The sequence below is a fragment of the Saccoglossus kowalevskii genome, chromosome 11, assembly GCF_978046115.1.
Source record: "Saccoglossus kowalevskii chromosome 11, keSacKowa6.1, whole genome shotgun sequence".
In the NCBI taxonomy this organism is placed as follows: Eukaryota; Metazoa; Hemichordata; class Enteropneusta; family Harrimaniidae; genus Saccoglossus; species Saccoglossus kowalevskii.
The window spans coordinates 13,489,642-13,512,599 of NC_140651.1; the positions used below are offsets into that span (position 1 = coordinate 13,489,642).

Genomic DNA, 22,958 nt, shown 5'->3' on the forward strand with positions numbered 1-22,958 from the left:
ACTTCAGCTGGCTGATTAAACGAATCAGTAGTTTTAGTTTTTCTCACAGGTTTTCCTTCGAGCTGGCTGAAGAACTCTTCAATTTTTAATCTCTGACGCTTCGATTCAAACTCCTAGAAATAGAAAAATTACAGGATTAATCCTAACACTTCAGTAAAGTGTGAATAGTTGAGTGCCGTGAAATTTACTTATTGCAAGATGGCACGAGTGTGTTCAATTACTTACAAACGTAGTGGCACCGAAGACAAAATGTCGTCGAAACAAGACACTCAGTTATCAGTTATTTGTTTATTTTCTTTGCAGTGGTGACCAATAGACATTTGTGCGATTTTTGTTTTTATTTGTCAGTGCCACAAATGTTTTTTTTTTTATTTATATAAATCAAATTGTTTCCCAAGCGTCAAAGTGGTAAGCTAAAACTAATTTAATATAAATTAAGCTGGGGAACATACCTGGATAATGCATAAGTGGTGAGAAATAATACAGACAATTTCGCTTTCGTGATTCAGATTGAAATGTAGCTCTTACAACTAAGGTATAAACCCTTTTCCGAATTAGTGATGAAATTGACAATAATTAATTCTATATCATATCAGTTCCAATGATATTCTATAACTTCACATCCCTTAAAGTTGATGACGTAACCAAACAGCATATTACATCACCAGAAATCCGCAAATGATTTTTTAGTCATCCGGTGTATGGATTTGACATACGAGATACACAATATGCAAATACCACTGTGTATCACGTTTGCATGCAATTACTGTAAGAATTTTTAACCAAGCTTTACCAAAAATTAGTATGGTTATTGCCATTTTGTTCATACCTGCATCACTGTACTATTACAACATAACATAATAATATTTGAATAAATGTTGGTTAGTTTTTATTTACAAGTAGATTTCGGACAATTCAAACGGTGAGATTGTTCGGTAGAATACGAAGCGCCACCACACGACGGTGTTGTATTAACTACACACGACTCACCTTGCGCATGGCATGTGCAGCAACAGCAGTTCTATGCATGGTCTTTCTCCATCCACCACTGCCGTGATCGGCGCTCAGCTTCACTGTCGGGTGCCCACCAAGACTTCTCCTCGGAGTTTTGACCTTCAAATCCACTGTCAACTGAGGGTCCGACTTAGTACGCCCTCTCCCGTGCTTGTTGTGGTTGATTTCTGTAGTCCACGCACTATCTTCTCGGTATTTTTGCAACTCTTTCGCTTTTTCCACCAATCTAGCTTCGCAGGCGACACAGTTTGCTTTACTCGACCGCCTCAACGTTTTCCTCAATTCTATGCTCGATTTCTGCATTCGGGGATTGCCTTTCCGACTTTCCCCGAAAGAAGACGAGCCTGGTTGAAATGCGAATCTGTCGTTCGGGTGCTCGTGTATCTCATACGACTTAAGTACGTGATCAATATCTTTAATTGCGTCATTAGTGTCTGGTACATACTGCGTAATTTTCGTTCGTCCGGGGCATAATCGTCGAGTAGTTTTCGAATGCTGTGTAGGCTTGACACCTTCCGTTTTTTGTGAACATTTTTTCGTATGCAAATATAAAGTACGCATATGTTCCATTAGATCTACATCAACTTGATTATCCGTATCCACATCACATTTACTGTTATCCAGCGTTTCCATGGCGAGCAGGTGATGTGGTGTAATTTCTTTTAATTTTAAAACAGCGGGAGCAGACTGAGCTCTATGCGTTTCTACACTGACATTGGATAATCTGCGTTCAATTCTTACCGATGATGCTAGTCTTAAAACCGGAGACGAATTCTTGAGTTGTTTCGAAGACTTGCATTTGTAGTCTCCGTTCGATGAGAACACAAAGCCAGGAACAACGGTGCTGTAGTCTAGTTTGACGTCACTATTGTCCCGTACTGGAGGTTGCTTCAGTTTCCGGGACAACAATTTCATAAAATGCTGTTCCCCGCTGATTTTCGAAAAACTCTTGGTTCGCTGTATCTCCAATTGCGACAGGCGCAGTCGGAGTTTTCTCTCTTCTATGGCGTTCTTCGGACATTCGTTAATGACATTGCCGTTTTGGAGTCTGGGAAGCTGGCATCCACTTTTACTCGTCCACGATGTCATAACACTGAAAATGAAAAGCAATAATTATGACATTACACCTTAACGAGAGACAAATACATTTATTTTTATGTTTTTTTTTTCCTTCCAAGATGCCGACTATGAACGTGAAAATACTGCCACACATCAGAGCACCCCTGTGGAGGGACTGTGATCAGAGCATGCGCAAGGCCATGAAGTTCTGTCATATTATTTTGAATTGTGGCGGTTCAAGCATTCAGAACTCAAACTACCCAATGTAAATATCAACCACTTCCCTTCACAATGCCGTGCGTTTTATGTGGATCCACGCTATCAATAAAAACGATCATGTTTTGTAATAGGATATTAATCTTACCCTATGGGCTACATCTTACGTCGCGGTCGCGTCGTGGAGCTTCGGCATAGCGCGTACGCACGCAACTTGGCGACGCGCGTGAACAAAAGCAGCGGCCTTGGATGATAATTTGTGTTTATGTGATACTTTTGGTGTCAAATCTGCTCGGATTTGTGTTTCAATCTCTCTTTTTCTCTTGCATGTAATAGCTATATTGTTTCGAAGTTCAATCACGTAAGTGTAATAATTTTTTGTCGAACACTACTTTCAAATCGCAACAAGCAAGCGATGTTGTACAGTCGTATAAATTTCTCGTCTTTGACGTTTCGGAAACTTTACATCTAAACAAAAAAAACACCCTAACTTACAGCATCACGCATGTTATTATTCGCTACAAACATTACTTACCGGCTGTTGCATCATTGTGCGACCCCCACGTTCGTCTACAACGGAAATTGTGTATCGTGTCAAACGCGAGAGGACAAGTCGCGATCGGCAAATTGATCCTCGTGCAACAATATTTTTTGAACGTTACATAACTCAGTGTGTTTCTTTCACAATATAACGCATGTTTTGGTCAGTTTTAATTATCATAATAAGTTTACTATTATATAAAAACGCGCATAATTGTCAAATATTGCTAAATATTTATGCAAATTTACATTTGGGAAATGTGATCTCGAACGAGCCACGATACCGCCAACGATGTTCACGTTCTTTTGGAACAGTTACCAATCGCGAGCACACTGAATATTCGATTTTAGATTGCTTTCAATGTGAAGTCTATACGCGAATACACGACAAGACTTCACGCAAGCAATTTTGCCAAATCTGTATAAACACAGAAAAAAATCATCATGATATTAATTTTATCGCAGTCGTGAGCATGATTTTTTACGATCGTACCAGTTTAGCGAGTTGATACCCTTTTTAGACCCGCTTCTAGACGCGTACGCAAATCGGACGGGGGAATCCTTAAGATGACGTCATAACTGAGGTATTTCCCCATATGTGGCATATAATGTGAAATCGTGAGGAAGAAGTAATTTACTACTCAAGTTTTCGTTTGACCCAGAAAGTTTTGCCTATATTTATTTTTAATTCTTTTTTACTTGTAGTTTGTGATTTTGTTCTGTTATTTGATGTTCACACCAGTCAGCGCCTGCTTTTAAGAGGGTCGGCAAGGGGTGTTTTCGTAAGATGTAATCAATTGTTTTAATTTTCGTAATAATGTACTAGTAATTTAAATAAATAAAAAACGTAGACATGGGCAAGGTTTAAAATGTAATCAACCGACCGTAATTTGTACAAAGACCTTGTTTTTTAAGCGTATAACATCGTTTTCCAAATTAAATGTCGTAATTTGTACGCAATTTCCAATTTTGATTCTTAAACACAAATTATCAAATATATTATAAAAATGTAAAATATAATTAGGAATTTGCTTATCTGTAAAGTGTAAGAACCTATTTATTACTTTAAATGAAACTTTCATTTTTTTCCTGTAAAAATGTAAATTGCCGTTTTTATTTCCTGTAACCTGTACCAGCTTGGCTTCCGGAGAAAAAAAAACACAGTACAAAACTTGCTTTGACGGGTTTGGTGTCGGACATAGCTGACAAACTGGACCTTGGGTCATATAAACTTTAGTATTTTTATCGATCTCAAAAAGGTATTCGACACTTAACTCTGAAAATCTGTGCTGTAAACTAGAACACTGTTAGAATTAGGTATTAGAAGTCTTCTTTTACTTTGGTTCAAAAACTACCTTTGTAATCGCTAACAATATGTATATATTGAAAACATTTCATCATTGCCCGACCTCTATAATCTGCGGTGTTCCGCAAGGGTCGATTTTATTTCTAATCTTATTTTGAATCCATATATTAATAATATTGTCATGGGGGCAATTCGTCTCTATACACGTCTGCTTGAGGTACCAGACCGGGAAAGTCCCTTAAGCATTACAGTCAAATAGACGCACACAACGGAATACGTTTCAATAGCTAGTCTTTAGCCACATCGAGAACGCCTCAAGGCAAACTGCCTCGTCGGAGACTCTGCCCCGGACTGACTCGTCGGAGACTCTGCCCAGGACTGACTCGTCGGAGACTCTGCCCCGGACTGACTCGTCGGAGACTCTGCCCCGGACTGACTCGTCGGAGACTCTGCCCAGGACTGACTCGTCGGAGACTCTGCCCAGGACTGACTCGTCGGAGACTCTGCCCAGGACTGACTCGTCGGAGACTCTGCCCAGGACTGACTCGTCGGAGACTCTGCCCAGGACTGACTCGTCGGAGACTCTGCCCAGGACTGACTCGTCGGAGACTCTGCCCAGGACTGACAAGACTCTCTCGCCTCGTGAAGCTCTCTCTTGGACCAAGGACTTAGACCGTTTATTACGTATCAAAACTTAACCAATTACAAAGAAGTTTAAAGACATAAGGCGTAACCTTCACACATTCAATTTGCACATAGCCAATCAAACTAAGTACTGAACACGTCATATCTTTTGATTAATCGTCCGCTATATTAATAACTGCAAATACCAAACTGTCAGAAATAGTAGTCCGGATGGTGACGGTTATATCGTAATTAGTTCCAAATCACTCAGTCAAGTTCCGTCCAGGACCTCGCATGAGCCTAAATGATGACAGATACAACACAGCCATTCACTAGTAATCAGCTAACAAAGTCGGTCAACAGATACGCGAAAACTAATTCATGACAATATAGCCAATTCTACAAATTTTTTCCATTTTCGACTCTTTGCGGATGATACTTACCTATTTAAATTTATTCAAAACAATAAAATAAATCTTTCAGAAATTGATAATGACTTGCAAACGGTTCGTGAATGAATGGTGCAGTGCTAACAAACATACTGAAAACATGATAACACCACAACTGTCGGTCACTACTGAGGGCAGCCTGGATATTAACGGGTCACCGATAGAGGGCGTATGTGCCGTCAATTACCTTGGCGTCTTTATTGACCAGAATACGTCATGGAAAATCCACATTGATATATTGCACCAAAAATCGGATTGATTTCAGAACTACGTCATTTTGTACCTACGCACATCTTTATTCTTTTATACAACACCTTAATTATTTCACATATTACACATTGCCTAGAAATCTTTGGTAATACATATGTAACTCTACTTAATATATTTCTTACAGAAAAAAATAGTACGCGTCATCACTTTCTTTCGTATTCCCATGCTGCTCTTAAAAACAAAGAATACTAGAATTTTTTTCCACTCTTACATAAATTACAAAATTGTTTATTCGTTTAAACTATTTTGTACATGATTTTTACAACTATTTGATATATACATTATTTTCTTATTATTCTGATATTGATAGACTAGTTTAACATTGCAACATGCCATAACATAACAGTTTGTATCTACATAACATAAAACTTAAATAGCAACACTGAAATTATACAAAAAATTCTATTCAGCCAAAATTTTTTGATTGGCGTTTCTCGGCTGTTACAATCATTGTTTAAATGTCAAACAATTTAAAGGTTTAAAGGTAAAAGCATAATATAACTCTAAAGACTTTTTTCGTATTAACCGCACATAATATTGTAATAGTAATTTGATGGCGCAATTTTAAGGTTGATACAGTTTCATGAAAGTGTTAGGAAATTGTTCACACTTTGTGAATAGATTGATTTTTGCTATATAAAACAAATGGAGCTACGAACCAAATTACTTTCACCCAGACTACAAAGTTAATACATAATTTTACGTTATAATAGTATGCAGGTACTGGAATAATGATTAATAATAGAAAAATTATCTCATCCAAAAATGTAATCACAAAATATACAAATATAGACAAATATATATTAGTATTATACTATTTTTGGAAGATTTACGCATGGCATAACACAATCAAATTAATTACCCGATCTCCCTATTGTATTTTGTTAATTGGGGTTGAGGGTTCACAAGTTAGGTTAATTTCTTTAAAAAAAATATACAGCAGGTATATGAAACATCTAATCCAAATTCTGAATAAAAATAGGAGTTGTGATTTGATAATACAGTAATTGCATGTTCATTTCGCAATGTGCATATTGTATTCATACGCCAGCAATTCCCCAGCAGTAGCTATTCAAACTCATGATGAGACAAACATTATATTTTAGCAAATTAAATCTCGATTCAACTGCTGCTCATGGGTAAGAGTTGTTTTCATTACAAATTAACTATATCCTCCTTTTAGATTTGTCAAGTTCATCGTCATCCCATGGGTCCGGTCTTTCAGCCTGTACAGCGGTTAATGGGGCTCTTTCATTGTTGGAATAATCCCATGTCATTGATATGTTGTCATAAACTTGCCGTTTTTTACGATATCCACGCACGAGTACAGCTACGAATAAAGTGACCACTGCGACTCCTACAAATGCAGCCAACGTCACAACCACTATAGACACGTTGCCAATTCCATCAGATCCAGAGGGAATGTCTTCATTTTCATCAAACTCTGGCAGATCAGGAGCATGAGGATCAAGTTGAATATCAGCATCGCTATAATTGTATGGCAGTGACTGTGGATGGCATACTGGAGGAGAACAAGGAAGAAACGTGTATGCCAGCTGGAGGTATATTTCTTCTACTCCTCTAGTATCAACACCTGGGTTATATTTTGATGAGATGCTTATAGCCCATGGTCCAATGGGACTAAGGGATGAAAAAGCATCAGACTTCCCCAAGTTGAATTCTGTGTTTTCAATGTAGTAGCTAAGATGATTGGATGAAACACTACTGTGTGAGTATGCAGCAAGTTCGTCAATGTTATAGCTGAAAAGCATTGTTCGTGGCGCGTGCGTAAAAGTCCAGCGATCACCATCCTGATCATATACAGTAGAGGTACCATATCGTTTTAACCAAACTATTAGGCTGTTCTTATCGATTTTGACACCCGGCACCCAAACACGCACATCCAGAATCTGTACATTCGTGAGAGGGGCCAGTTGGTCTTCCTCACCCGTAATACTGAACATTAGCAAACCAGTCTGGTCAAGCTCATGGAAACCTTTAGGGTTATCTTCACGCTTTAGGATCAGGCTATTGGTCATTGGAGGGGAGTTCAGGTTAAATGTCTGCATTTCACTTCCCATCATCTCAATCCTATCCATCATGTGCATTCGATTATTTGCTACCCATGCTTCTATCATTGCTATTCGGGAATCATCATAACGAAAGACGCGGTTGTCTAGGAATTGGTAATTGTAGGCTTCTTGTAATCGCTTCATCTGGTTCACAATGGAGTCTTTCAGATCTATATACACACGACTTACAGCGATGGCGTAGGATAAAGTATTTGGGTCAAACTCTTTGCTTTCCTGGCTTCTCAAGTGTGTTTCCTCTGATTCTAGAACCACAATCTGAGCTTCTAGTGCGGCTATACGAAGAACGATGGAATCGTGATGAAGAATCTTGTCGTTTACAGACCTATAAACAGAAAAAGCTTATTACTGAGAGAGATGATATTCATTCGTCACAAAAAATAACCGAAAACACTGCCAGAATTTAAGATTGATGCATTTTCATTCTTTCAAAAACAGAAAAATATTAAGATTGTTTCAAGACGACATGAATATTCTGATTGTTTTGGAATATTCGATTGCCAACAAGATAAGCAGAAAATAACTAGAGATTCAGAAGACCATACATTTAACTCAAATAGTACGATTCACAATTTTTTACAGTTAACGGCTATACTTACTGTGATATACTTATGTAGTTACGAAGTTTACTTTTTGCATCAGTACACTCTGGTAGGAACAGGTACTCATCTAATAACTGAATATATTACAAACACCCACGTTTATTACTTTTGTCTCAGGTCATTTGAATTACATATTGATCTATTCATATTTCCTCATATATATTGTTCGCCCATAAATTAATATTCACAAATAAATATCCATAGAACATGGGCATATTATTTCGTAGTCAAATAGGGTAAAAACACACGGCTGCTTCTAGTTTTTTATCATCACCTGATGAACCTACTATATACACCGATTCTAATGGTGAAGTGTCTGTTGAATACAAACCAAAAAGAAAAGTCTATATACTTCTCTACTTTACTTATATTTAGTAAGCATTGTCACATAAGCAAGGCTTAGCCTACACGCGGTTCATCACTGAAGTGTTCACCACTATGATATCATGTGTTGGATTTTTCACCCACCAACAAGGAATGGAAAATGGGTTAAGATCGTCGTGAGACAGGTTAGTATTACTACTACTGATTTGTGTATGACTTATCTTTACTCACACTGCAAAACACAAAATGGAATACATGCTCTGTCGCCTCACTGTAACATATTCACACAGTTAGAGTGATCTTATTACATCATGCAATAACCTCTTACTTGAAGATAGACCCCATAAATCCTTACCTTTTCCAGTTCTTTACCATCGACTACAATCTTTGCTGAATTCCTCTCTTCTACAGACTCTAGTGCGTCTTTTATTTTATTGTATTGTTTTTCGATATTATCAATAGTAGAGTCGATTGATTGTTTTGTTCTGTCAAATATCTCTGATATGTTTTTTATAATAGTTTCAATTCCACTGATTTTGCCGATGAAATCTTTCCCCGATAGTTCATTCATGGCTTCCAGTGCGCCAACAAAGTCCCCAAAAGCACCAGCAAGAGAAGTTGCGCCTACAAAAGACAATACACATCAATACTTTAAATATAGTTTCAAATCAAGACAGTCCAAATCATTAGCAACAGGTATAGTCGTATTTGATTTAAATGAATTACTGTTAGAACCACATCAATTCATAATCTTTACAGGAGACAAAATTTAATCCTGTCACACTTTTTCCGACTTTTACATACTGTTTATTCGTTTTATAGATATCCATATTTGTACAGTATTTATCTTTAATGTTGTTACATGGGGTATCCTTTGCGTAAGAAATGTAAATTCCATATTTTATCCTTGTATAATTATGTTGAATTTATTGAACTCTTGTAGTTTTTTGCATGTCACTCAAAGCAGGGAACAATATAGACCGGTGCAGTCGGGCGATTAATTTGTTTTTGTAATTTAAATAAAATAAAAAAAAACGCGAATTGGAGGTGTTAGCGCGAAATCCCCTGCAACTGCGAAATCACCCCGACTGGTTTATTCTGCAGGAAATTCATTGCTATTAAATATTCCGGATGCACATATTATAATGAGGTGGGCGCGGAAATAAGTGCATAGTGAGGTCAACTTGGTAAAGGTCACACTGCAGACCCAACATGGCGGCACGTTGAAATTCGAGTTTGTCGTAGTCGTCGTTTCTAATTCATCACAATGTGTGAAAAAAAAGTAACTCATACTAGTCGTAGAATTCAAAAAAAGTCGGCTGTCACAATCAGCCAACGTCTTCTCGGTCAGAGGTCAGTTGAAGAGACGTTGTGATTGGATTAGATGATTGTCAATTAGAACACCATTACCATAATTACCCGTTGAAAAATCGACAGGTTCCTGCACTGTCGATAGAGGGCCATGCAGAAGAAACCAGTGAGTCGGGGGTGATTTCGCGCTAACACCTCCATTTCGCGATTTTTTTCATTTTATTTAAACTACAAAAACAAATTAATCGCCCGACTGCGCCAGTCTAGAAACAGTACTATACTTGGATAAACATAGATCAAATTCAATCATGAGTAATAATCTATATGTGGAAATACTGCATTGAGCAAATGAGGGGGTGTAATATTTTGATATGACAAAATCACTAACAGCGCAATATGAACAATAAAATCATATTTCCAATCATGACAGCATTTTCGGAGATACTAGATATTCAAAAACTGACTTTGTAATCGCTAACAATTTGTGTGTATTGAAAACATTTTCATCATTGTCCCAACCTATAATCTGCGGGGTTCCGCAAGGGTCGATTCTAGGCCCAAGTTTATTTTTAATCTATTTAATCTAATTTGTTCGGTTGGCAAGCCGACATTTATGATTGTGGCCAGGCTCCGCATCTGACAGTGCGTTGTTTTCATGATGTATTCCAAAACTTAAAATACAAAATAAAAATTATCTCTTTTAGACACTGGCTATTGAGTTCGCCCCTTCCTCCACTGGCTTTAAAATACAAGCTTCAAAAAGAGGAGTAATTCAAACTAACCACCGTCTGATTGCACATTTTCGTATTTGTTCATCCTTCTCTCCACGAATGTATTGGGACAGTAGCGGGAAAACTACTTTTGATGAGAAATGGACAACTGGTTACCTACCATCGACCACCGAGGAGAATATATTGATAGCAGAGCTGATGATATTCAGGATATCTTTGAAGAGCATTTTAACACTTTTGTCGAACAGATATCGATCTACAGCGTTCTTACAATTCGACGATATCCCCTCGGCCATCACACGCGCTTCAAGTTGATTGTGAATAATTTCATCTAATTCGACTTTGACCTGTGATGCAAATGAGGAAACTGTTCATTCTATATGTTCATGCATATTAATTAAATATATGGATTTTTTTTCATTCATTACACTAATTCACCTCTCTGGTGACAAAGAGTTTCTATTACGTGAATGGGTGACACGTGGGCCAACCACATCATTGATATCGGTTTATATGTAGTGGCTGCCTTCACCCATGGACGTCATTTTGTCGTCACGAAATCGTTTTGTCACTAGAGGGCACGATTTATAAGAATTGTTTATTCTGCATAGGACATATTAGCCAAATTCTCTTAATTTATGAATGGTGTTCCCGGTGAATCGCACGTGAAACGGGATATATCTGCGTCACTCATCACTCGTTCCCGCAAGCACTGAAGCCGGGGTCCCACTTGTATTATTTTATACGGGTATTTGAGGCACCATTTTTTTCATGAAAACCCACCCCATAAAATAATTTTACAAGAAAAACCTATCCCTTAAAGTGACTTAAACATGTTTTTCAGCACCAGGAACCTACCATTGCCGCATATTGCACATTACATGCATTACTAGTATATCAACACTGCTTTGATTCGGGCCCCTTGACCCTGGAAAATTCCAAAAAGGGCCCTTTTCCCATTTCAAACATAATTAATAGACCCATTGGTGTGCCTCGCATACCCGTTAATACGCTTCTACTGGTGACCACCCCCACCCGGGCGGTACTCAGACGAACATGTGAAGCGTATAAACGTAGTGGAAACCGGCAAATAATCTAAAGAGTCCAAATGTTAAGTTCATTTCAATTACGACGAATTCCCGATAACATCGCCATTTACCTCAGTGAGTTCGTTTGCTTTATCTTCTTTGGCTTCATTCAACACCTCCATGTTGAAACGATTGTGAGCGGCACCTTCTTTAATAATATTCAGTTTTCGTGTAATTTCAGCGGATTTGTCGAAGTACAAATCGTAATCAGCTTCCACGTTTTTGGCGTAGGGTATGATATCTGACGTCAGATAACTGTAGATATTGTTGTATGAGTTTGTAGGCACATTGTTGGGTCCATGAGCCCAATAATCCAAACCTGCAGTGAAATGAACAACAAGTAAACGCTGTTAATAATCAGTATTATTATACATCTGTCACCGTAACGCCATAAGTTACAGCGTGCCGTAATTTTGCGGTATTTTACGGAGTATTTTCATCCTACCATATTAGGAAATGCGAATTCCAAATATGAAACGATTACGCACGTAAGCGTCCTCTAATGCCGCCCCGGGGTTTGACCGGATCACATACAAAGAAGTTCGTTCAATCACAGAGGCGGCGGCACAACATTTTACATGGAGGGGCGAGATCTACTCACCAACCTCGCGCCCAAGGAGCGATTTATTAGGGGGTCCGGGGCATGCACCCCAATAACAATTTTGAAATCTACGCGGCCGCATCGACCCCCCCCCCCTTGCGCGTCGGTCGATATTCCCGTTGTACTGTCTTCGTGCATACTTTTCAATAACCTCATAGTATTATGCATGACCTCTAAAGGTCACACTCACATCCTTTACCCTAGAAGCAAATGAACGCCACGCAGGCCACGATCTACTGCCCCCAATAGTATTACATTACCGTCATCGCGTCAACAGTTCCAAGTACCATGGTACCATGGTTATATATATATATATATATATATATATATAAATCAGGGAAACAGTGCTAGCAAATGAAATACTATACTTACCGTGTGCCATTTGTCGAAGGTAAACTACGGACTGACTTGCACACAGCTGATTCTCCGTGTCGTTGGATTCTCTGGATGTCAAGTAGACCCATATGTATACGTCTCTGGCCGACTCAAACTCGCCGTTCTTGTAATATCTACAATCATGATTAAAAAGAGTAAGACAGTGATGGAGAGCTCTTTAGAGAGAATTTACAAAACTTAACAAACATGAAAAGATTTAGGAATTTGGGAATGAAAAGATTTAGCCAGCGGCGTTTTAATAACTAGTAGAATCGCCTTCAATACCATTTATATGTAGCCATGTGTACTGCCCATTTTATGATGTGTTGCCAGTGAAAACAATACACACGTAATCTACGTACCTATTTCCCTCACGGAAAGCTATTTGCACGAGCTCCTTGGATACATATTTTGAGAATTCGTTCATTTGAATTGCTCGACACGTTGCAAAGCCGTCTGGTCCTTTCTTCGCGGGTTTAAGCGGCGGTGCAGTTTTGCCAGTCTGTCCTATTAAGCAATGATCAGTGTGAACGAGAATATATTAAGAAACTGGAGTAGTTTACAATATTTAGTTATTTGACACAGTAATTAAAGTTATAATGTCGGCAAAATATTGTTTGAAACCTTTGAGTGCTGTAATATATACAGCTGCTACAAGATTCGTAAGATATCTGCCCCGCGAATATACAACCGAACATCACCGAGCAGTTACTCGGCTTTGGTTGCGGTTTGATTTTTCAGCATCTTAGGGTGTCATCAAATCACGCGCATCAAATCCCTGTACGAAGATCGAAAATGCACTATATTACTATAAAGTCGACATTCAATGTACTGCATTGTATTTAGTACGCTCCCGAAACAGATTTCAAACAGCAATGCATGACGGGATATGTTGTAGTGAAGACACACAACTTAAATTGAAGACACGATGCGTCAGATTTCGAACAGCAAAATTTGTGAACGATTTTTTTTTGGGACAAAGTTACACAAACGGAAGGACTGTGGTTTTACTCACAATTTGACTTTAAGGTATGTATGTGATTACATGATAGGTATACTCATTGTTTTGTCGAATTACTGGGGAATTATAAGACAGTTATAGGACGATTTTTGTCTGAATCAACTAAGATTTTTTAACCTGTTTTGAAAAAAATTATATCGGTAGTACAAATTTATAATTAGCAAATTTAAAATTACAATACTTTGCGTTTTTAGCGTGTGTTGTTATCGTCGTTTGGGACTCAATTCCCACGCGTGCGCAGGTGACGTCCCTCCCGTTTTAATATGTTTTATCTGTTTATGCCATGATTGATACCTGCGCCCGCGCTGGTTCCAAACGACGATAACATCACACTGTAAAAACGCTTGCTTTTAATCAATGACACGCTATGGCCACCTATCGCATGCGCGGGCGACGACTCCCCCGTTTTAACGACTGCTGTGCTCTAAGTACGATATATTACTTACCCCGTGGGCCGCTGTCGTCATTTGGACCTTCGCACATTTTTTTCTTCCTGAACCACCAACCATGTGTTCGACAACGGGTCTGGCTTCCCATTCCGCCGGGTCCTCCATGACCTGGCTTACCTGGACTTCCCGGAGCTCCAGACTCCCCGCCGCTCACATTAAGCAAGGGTGTAATGGACGTTTTTAACAACCGCAAGTCTTTCCAGGTTTCGTTCAGAAACAGTACTTGAATGTCGCCGCCACGACCTTACGGATGAAATAGAATTTAATCGTGTCAGTCATTTTAAAAATACAATGGCGCCAATGATTGAATTTATTGTAGGAAGTTTATTATCACGAATACGGCAAAAAAACATTGTTATATTATTCATAATCAAATATTTCCGATTTCGTGCTATGTATTTAATTATGAATTGACGAAAAACGATTTGATCGAAACTTAATGATAGGCGTGTAAAACATTGTTAAGGACCATTATGAACCCTACACATAAAGTTATTTCCCCTAAAGTTTTAAAGTGGAAACGTTTTAGCCCCAAAACCCATAATAAAATACTTTTATTATTCTATCTTCCGTAAGTTACTCGTTTTACCTCAGCAACCCAATTCCCATCATAAAAACGTACCGACGTCACATAAGCAGTTCGTCGCAAGAGGGCGCGACCTATAGTGACATGAAGCTGGGTATAACCAGAGGTACATTACTTGGGATTTGCAACTATGGTGACATGATACCAAGATCCCGTTTCAATCTCGCTCTCGCATAAGCGTTCCAACTCAGAAAAATGCGAATGCGCATGCCCGAGGTAACTAGGATACTGGGATGTCCAAGTGGATCAAAATAGCTGCTCACGATATGACCCATTACGATAACTTCATTTTCTGTACATTTTCGATGTATTACATTTTTTCACTATGAACGTGGTAGTGCATATTTTATTGTTTTATTATAAACCGCCTATGTCATGTCAGAAAGTCGTAGCATCAGTCTCGCTATCTATGAGATGAGACTTGAATGGGATCTTGGCATGATGTCACCATACAGTACTATGCGCGTTGCAAACCCCAAGTAATGTATCTCTGGTATAACGTATATGTGTTTAAATTTAAACTTGGCCTCACATCCAACTAAGAATTACTTACCACCGTCTCCAGCTTTCCCCGGTTTCCCACCATCCCCTCCTTTGCCGCCCTCATGACCTCTAGTTGACCTTCCGCTACAGCATGCACCGGAGTCTCTGGTGTCAGAGAAGAGAGAAAGTTTGCCGAAATACATAAATTGTTATTTAACATTTTATTCATTCAACACACTACAAAATGTGTTTGTTAGATGGAAAATAAAAACCACTAATACGCATGTGCAGTGATTGTTATTATACGTACCAAAAACAACCAATGCGCATGCGTATTACTAAATTTAATTGTTTCATTGAACGAATACTCAGATATGTACTACAATAAGAGCTTTTTCATGTCATGGTAAATCAAAGACTAATGTATTCATCAAACTATTGTATCAGACTTCAAAAATAAAAATGACATGTACTCGTCCATGTTGCAGCTTTAACTTTGCGTCAGTATGAATATTTTTTTAATTAGATGCCCAAGCCCGAATGGCTAGGCCCCTATTATTATCGTCAGTTGTTTCTTCGTTCTTCAACTTCTTCTTCTATCTTTCTTCCGTAAAATTTTTCGTCAATTCGTTCGAGAAAATTTCTGAACGGAATGGTCAGAATTCTCCATACTGATAGTCCCTAATGTGAACTGGTGCATAAGACTTTCAGAATTGTGATTGGTCAATTGGTTCAGCAGCCACATTGGAATGAAATTAAACCGGAAGTGGCTATTTGACTACTTTCTGAGGTTCGAGGCAGTCTGATTGTTTTATGGCATATAGGTCAACTCATATGTAAGATGTCAGCAATAAAAACGTTATCGGTCAGTGATTTCAGAATCACTAGGCAAAATTCTTTCCAATATATTTTCTCATCTATATATGACGCAAATTGAGTTTGACATTTTTTTTTATGATTGGTCACATGGTTTGGCCACCATTTTAGTTTTCTTCTAAACAGGAAGTAGTTTTTTACTTATGCCTCAAATATGTGATTATCTTCTAATTTTCTACATTACATCACTATGTGGAACACATTCAGAAGGTTAAAAACGATTTCAGATCAGTCACGTGGTTTGGGTTCCATCTTGGATTTTTGGCAAAATTGACCAAAAGTTTGGGAATTTGTTTCTCAAAGATGCTTCTACTGATTTACTGGTTATTTTGTATATAACATGTATGGTCATAGCTTCGTATGAGAAAACTAATATAATTTTGATCTGTCACGTGGTTTTGGACGCTATCTTGGATTTTGTGAAAACGTGTTGTATTGTTGCGATTTGGCTATAATTTTGTATGTGCATTCCACTCTTTCATTCTAATCTTTCACTCGAATGGCATATGGCTAGGTCAAGTTGCTAGGCGCCCATGGGGTGGGGGTGGGGGTTTCTAACCTCATTAAAGTGAAAGTCAAGGCTAACAACATAATACTCCTCGATGGAAGAGCTCGGCAAATGTAAGAACATGCAATTTACAGTTTTGTTTATATCACTTCAGTTCACATTCGCTAGATATTCAATTTTTCATCAATTTATGTAGACTGCCATCTTGATTCTTCAGCAAAGGATTGTGGGTAAAATATGACATCATAGAGCCTGTTGTCAGAAATTGAGAAAATGATTTCATCTATAACTTCAAAAGTTGAACTTTAAATTGGCCGAAAGTTTAGAACAGGGTAGCATACATGTACTGGTGCCAAACATGCTTATAAAATAGTTGTCATAGAAACAGAACTGAAAATATTAATTTTTATGTTTTTCTACCAAATGCTCAAATTTCCTTATATTGCATACAATTTACCGATGTAGGTTATATAGGTGATATATTACTTGTTGATCATAAAAAGTGGACAAAAAAGTGTCATTCTATATTTCACAACGAAAATAACGATTTTTTTTTAAATTTTTTGCAATATTTTCACTTCATGTGTATTTGTAACATTCCAATTCACATTACTATAATCATATACAAGAATTATATGCATAACGAAAATTTGAACTAATTCGCATCAGTATTTCCCATGTTATAGATGAAATCATTTTCTCAATTTCTTACAACAGACTCTGTGATGTCATACCCATGACCCTTTGCTTGAGAATCAAGATGGCTGACTACATAATACTGATGATTATCTAGAGAATGAAAAGTGATATAAAAAAAAACTGTAAATTGCATTCTCCTACATTTGTGGAGCTTTTTCTTGGGGGGTCATTGTGTTGTTTGGCTTGACTTCCCCTTTAATATGCATAACTGCTAAATCGCAAGCACTGTTGTAGTTAGGAAGGTAAAACCTGCGTTATTATGATGACGTTAAACAAGAGATTTGACTAAAATAACAGATGACCATATATGGTTAAGTGAAGTCATTAATATGCATAGAAGTCATATCTGAAACAGTGTTGCAGAACGGGACATGCAACCAGGAGCCCTAATGAAGGCATCAAACAAAACATGTACACAATATAAGAAATGGTCGTATATGATCATGTACCCTCATTAATATGCATAAGCACATGGTTCATTATATATTCTGAAATCAATAACTCGATAACCAAACCAGGTAAATACATGGAACCAACTTTATTTTGGCCACATGATACGATCATTTAAACTACCTCAATGGCAATCAGGTGGCCTCATTAATTATGGTCTAGATGTCTAACAGCTTCGGCCCTACTGACGTTCTTTGTGGCTTTAATTTATTTTATTCTCACTTTGGATAATCAATACTCACCTATTTGGTAACCCTGCTGACCCTTCACGACCGTTGCCGCCATCTTGCCCATCGCCGCCTTTACCGCCCGCGGCTTTGACTACTAACTGACCCCCAAACAGAAACCCGACATGTATCTGGATTTCACCGCCTTGTTGACCCCGACCACCTGGTTGACTGAAAGTAAATAAATTAAAATAAAATAAATAAAACACCTGGAGATACCCATCGGTTTGAAGTATACCACCAATCACATAAAACCAGTCAGTGTTTCCCGCGGCGCAAGCTGGGCTGTCACTTGCCAATATATTTTTTTTTTGAATTTCAGTATATTATCGTAAATTTTGACGCAAAGTTTTGTTTTGCTTTTTAGTCGTAGGCATTGGTATTGTCGATTGTATATGCCGTATTTTTTGAAATAGTGCGTTCTGATTGGTCAAATGTCACAGGATATACGACAGTTGTCGTTGAAGATGAACGAGAAAGAAGACAATTGTCCGAATTGTTGTACTCAACATGCTGGTAATCACAGTCAGCTGGCGCACACGTGATAATAAAATAAATACGATATTTACTACATGGGGGCCGCCATCTTGAATGACGCATAAAACTAAATAAGAGACAAGTTGTGAAACGCGTTTTTCAGATACCCCAGGAAAGTGTTCTAGGTTCTTCGTGTAGTAAATGTAGTAAATATCGTATTTATTTTATTATTACGTGTGCGCCAGCTGACTGTGCTGGTAATGTTCATATATAGATGCATTGTAACAGCAACCTCTGTTGCATGTTGTTGATCATCGGCCTCTAGCGATGGTAACATGCTGGCACATTGAAACAAATTACGTCATGATATTTTTATAATTTTGAATATCATCACACTGATATCACACATATCAATCAGCTAATTTGCATAATTTTATCCGACGGTAAATTGCCAATATTTTTTTGAATGCAAAGACAGTTTCATATAGCCCTTAGAGCGGGAGGGTCGTCACCTGAATTGAGTCCCAAGCGATGATAACAACAAACGCTAACAACGCACAGGCTCATGGGTAGACGCTTGTTTGTAAACAATGACACGCTATGGCCACCTGACGCATGCTCACTAGGAATTGAAACATGCCTGTCTTTTTTGTGTTTGTTTTCACATTGACACACTTGAGATACACGCAACGTTGGTTACTAAGTAACCATACGTACGACTGGGGACTTAATATTATTATTTTATTTATTATATTATATTCTTTTATTACTGGAAAGGTGTTTGAATTGACAAGTTTCTAGCTCCGCCATTACCTTAGAAACGTGCGCGCTCTGGTGTAAAAAACGTTCCAATCTAGTATGATTGATTTCGCCACGTAAAAGTTCGATATCTCATCAGAACGCCGGAAGCCAGGGAAACCAGCGAAAGAATTCCACGAGCTAGAAATCACCCCCCACCCTTTCCATATTCTCGCACGGAAATCGACCGATGGTGCTAAACTAATATAAATTGCGAGTGTTTTTTTGTGACGTTACTATCAATTAATCATGATTTGACTAATTTGTATCAGACTGTGTCGCGAATTCTGAAATGTGTCAACTTGAATCCTTCATTTAGTTTTGTCATGTACTAAAGTTTATTTCAGATTTTGATGAATATCCAAACGTTTTAGGATATTGGCAATAGACAATGTTGTGGTAATATTATCTGAATGGTTATTGGAGATGTATCATATTAAATATTTATAGAATATTCAGAGATATTGTATTGGTGGCCCAAGGGACAGCCCGACTGGCTGGCATGCTTCAGCCCAATCTGTGTACCCCAGGTTTTTAAAGATATCTGGTAATAAGCTAAATTTCACTCGCTAAATCTCGGGAAAAATAAAACAAACAAAGGAGTTTCCATTAATAACAGACAGACATGTACAACATGTGACTATGGCCTTTGACAACTTCCTCTTTACATAAGTACAAGCGTGTTTGTACAAGCGCGGAAAAAAATAAAACAACAAAGGAGTTTCCATTTAAAAACTGAGGGGCGTTGGTAATTTGGGGAAAATTTCGAGAGTGGAGAGAAGTATATATATATATATGTGCTAGACGTCTGTGTAAAGTGAGATAACTGTGAAAAGATGATATTACAAACACTATGCGAATACAAAATTTGCCATTTCCTTCTGCCCCTCACCTAAGATTTAAAATGGAAACCCTAAAACATAAAAACATACCCATCACGTCCCGGATCCCCAGGCAAAACTCCGTCATCGGCTACGATATCGTAATTTGGCAGCCCACGCGATTGATAAGATGCATCAATAATAGCTGTGTCGCCAACAACTGTAAGATTGACAGCGGTAATGTAAACATTACGTCCGTTCCATTTTACGTGACCTTTGACCGTTAGGCTGACAGCTTGTAGATATAAATCTTTGCATGGGTCGTACAAAGCACTGTCGTCGCTCAAGAAAGCAGAAGTGGCCAACACTTCAATACGATCAGATGACACCTGCGTAAACAACATGCAACATATGATTTTAAATACTGTGTTTCAATTCTTGCACGTAAAGTGCGTCCAATGTAAGCGCAATGTAATATTAAAGCGCGATGGTCGTCGTGCAGCGCGTGTTCGAATTTCATGTAAATAAACAATGTATTTTACACGCGTTGTATACGTCGCTATGAGTCCCATATCAAACAGGACGCGGCGCGACGACTGCCGCCCTTTAATATCCTACTAGATGCGGGAGTTAGAGTCCCTTTATACTGTATAAAGGGACTCCAGTGTATGTAAATATCTTGCGCCCGCTATAAGTCATGTATAATTCAAGTCACTTTTATAAACGCACTTGTAGAGCCTAAATTAGTATATATACCAATGAATTAATCAGGAAACTTATTCAAATGTTGGAACAGTCATGGTGAAATTGCAAGATAAACTATCATAACGGAGGTAGGCTGAAAATGCACGTTTTGTTAATTACGAAAAAAGTACAAAACTATTATGAAAAACTTATTAAACAAGGAAACACGGGAGTCATGAATGCATTTAGCGAATCGGACTGAAGGTATACTATTTAAATCTAATTTTGATGCAAAATATTTACCTATGATATTTTCTACTTTCACCTCAGATTATCGGAAAGCATAGTCCGAAGTGATATTTCAGTAAGAGAGGAATCAGTATATTTATTGAACATGACTAATTCCGTGTGCCATATTGAAGTTAAACTAATATTTGTGGGTGCATTTACAAGTCTGTTAACACAATTGTTATAATTATGCAAGAAATCTACTAACTTATATCCAAATCAATAAATAGATCAACATACAGTAAACTATAAACATATATTTAAATTGACTTTAATATTAATTGCCCAGTTATGCAGTCTCGGTTCCGGTTCCGCGTTTTCTCGCAACCGAACTATTTTTCAATTTCCCCTGGGATTAAGCAAACTTTGTTTTGGCTTATGCTGCCTTCAATCATGATGTATTATGTGGAAGTCATGAAACTGAAACTAAAATTACACACTACCTTGCGATAGAAACCGTCGTTGATCACGAAGTTGTTTGTTTCGCCCTGAGCTACGTGCGGACAGGTGGGATCACGTGCCCTGTAGTTAGTGGAACTAATGGGGGATGAAAGACTGCCCAGTAACCCCTGTGACGTCATAGGTTTGTAAAGAATTATCTTGTTTTTGTTGCTGGATAACGCATGCGCGGTGTCATTGACAGACTGTGTGTCACCTCTCGAGGGTCTAGCAAATAATGTAGTCCCGCTAGTTGTCTCAGTCGAGACTACATCCATACCAGCGTTAATGCCTTGTAAATTACTGGCTGTAGTCTGCACCGTGGTATATCGGAAATTTTGCTTAATGTCATAGATTTCAAACATGGTTTGGTTTTCTCGAAATATGAAGGTCCCTTCATTTTCATCAATCACTGTGTCTGGTGCATCTTTCACTCGTTCATAAAGCGCATCTAAGTCCACGCCACCCTCCATCAATTCAACTACACTAATCTTACGTCTGACTGAGGCATTGTCGTCATCTTTACCCTTAGAAAAGTGACCCGGCACGGGGTTCAACGAAGATATTGACAGTGAGTCCCTAACCCAACCAACTGTTATTGGTGGAATATTACTTCCGCGCCATGACGACGCCAGATCGATGGAAATTGAATCCTGCAGTTCCTCCGAGGTCGGCTCTGTTGCAGCAGATTCGGAATTCAAATCGTCGCCATACTGCTCAAACGATAATATTTTTGGGGGGCTCACGATCGCCTGTGCATTTGTCAATGTGGCGTTGTTTCTTGGGTTAAATGCTTTGTTTGACGACTTTGGTGGATGTATGTTGGTCGTTTCTGCTTTCGAAGTTACCACCTCAGCCCTTTCTTGTAACTGACGTTTCTCTCTGACCCCCATGGCAAGCAGAGTAATATGTTCACTATGGCCGCCTTTCTCTCCGATCAGCACGTTCGCAATTTCCCCATTGTCTGGTGGCACCACCACTGAACTCAACTCATTTCCAGCATTGCCGTCCACCTTCACAAAATTTGTCTTCTGCATGCCAAATTTGCTTTTACGACCAAGCTTGTGAGCGTTTCCTTCCGTAGTTCTTGACGGTTCCTGGCTGTTAACACCAGTCATAGAAATGGCCGAACAATCCTCCCAAAATAAGGAAGTGAAAGCTGCAATACAACAAAATCGGGACTGTGTTAATGACACATATAGGGGACTATCGTCTCTGCTGATAATTGTCTCTGTCATAATTGATAAAATAAAAAAGTCGCACTGATCATTTGTTTTTCTTTATTTACATTGTCATACGCTACTATTTTACGTCCACCGATACTATGCAAATGTCATTGACAACTGCCGGTGCAAATCAAAATAATAAATAGACAAAAACTTCAGAAAGTACTCACTGAAAATAAACATCAGTCTCTGTTTGGAAAACATGTCGGCCGTACTAAAACAGACGGAGCCTCGCCATATAGCCACTGTGTCACTGCTTGTCGAGTGTGTGTGGGGATGTATTATATACCGAAGTTCGTCAATTGACATGGTCACGTGCCGGGAATT

General features: G+C 38.4%; 1 protein-coding gene across 1 annotated transcript; it reads right to left on the reverse strand.

Moving 5' to 3' along the window:
* Window positions 1-5,483: 5,483 nt before the first annotated feature.
* LOC100368084 (uncharacterized) lies at window positions 5,484-22,925 on the reverse strand. The gene is made up of 13 exons (XM_085504869.1): window positions 22,802-22,925; window positions 21,411-22,564; window positions 20,107-20,384; window positions 17,915-18,070; window positions 15,210-15,304; window positions 14,068-14,313; window positions 12,963-13,107; window positions 12,598-12,734; window positions 11,696-11,943; window positions 10,697-10,883; window positions 8,850-9,118; window positions 8,168-8,244; window positions 5,484-7,893 (listed from the first exon to the last, which is right to left on the reverse strand). Exons 1-13 carry the CDS (start codon window positions 22,833-22,835, stop codon window positions 6,645-6,647), a joined length of 4,275 nt encoding a protein of 1,424 aa, XP_085360995.1. The 5' UTR covers window positions 22,836-22,925; the 3' UTR covers window positions 5,484-6,644.
* Between the last annotated feature and the right edge of the window lie 33 nt (window positions 22,926-22,958).

Coding starts and splice junctions, on each gene's coding strand:
- LOC100368084 (XM_085504869.1), bottom strand. CDS start 22,835: ATGTTTTCCAAACAGAGACTGATGTTTATTTTCA. Junction 18,071..20,106: donor GGGGATCCGGGACGTGATGG/GTATGTTTTTAT, acceptor ATTTACTTTCAG/TCAACCAGGTGGTCGGGGTC. Junction 13,108..14,067: donor TGACGACAGCGGCCCACGGG/GTAAGTAATATA, acceptor ATTGCTTAATAG/GACAGACTGGCAAAACTGCA.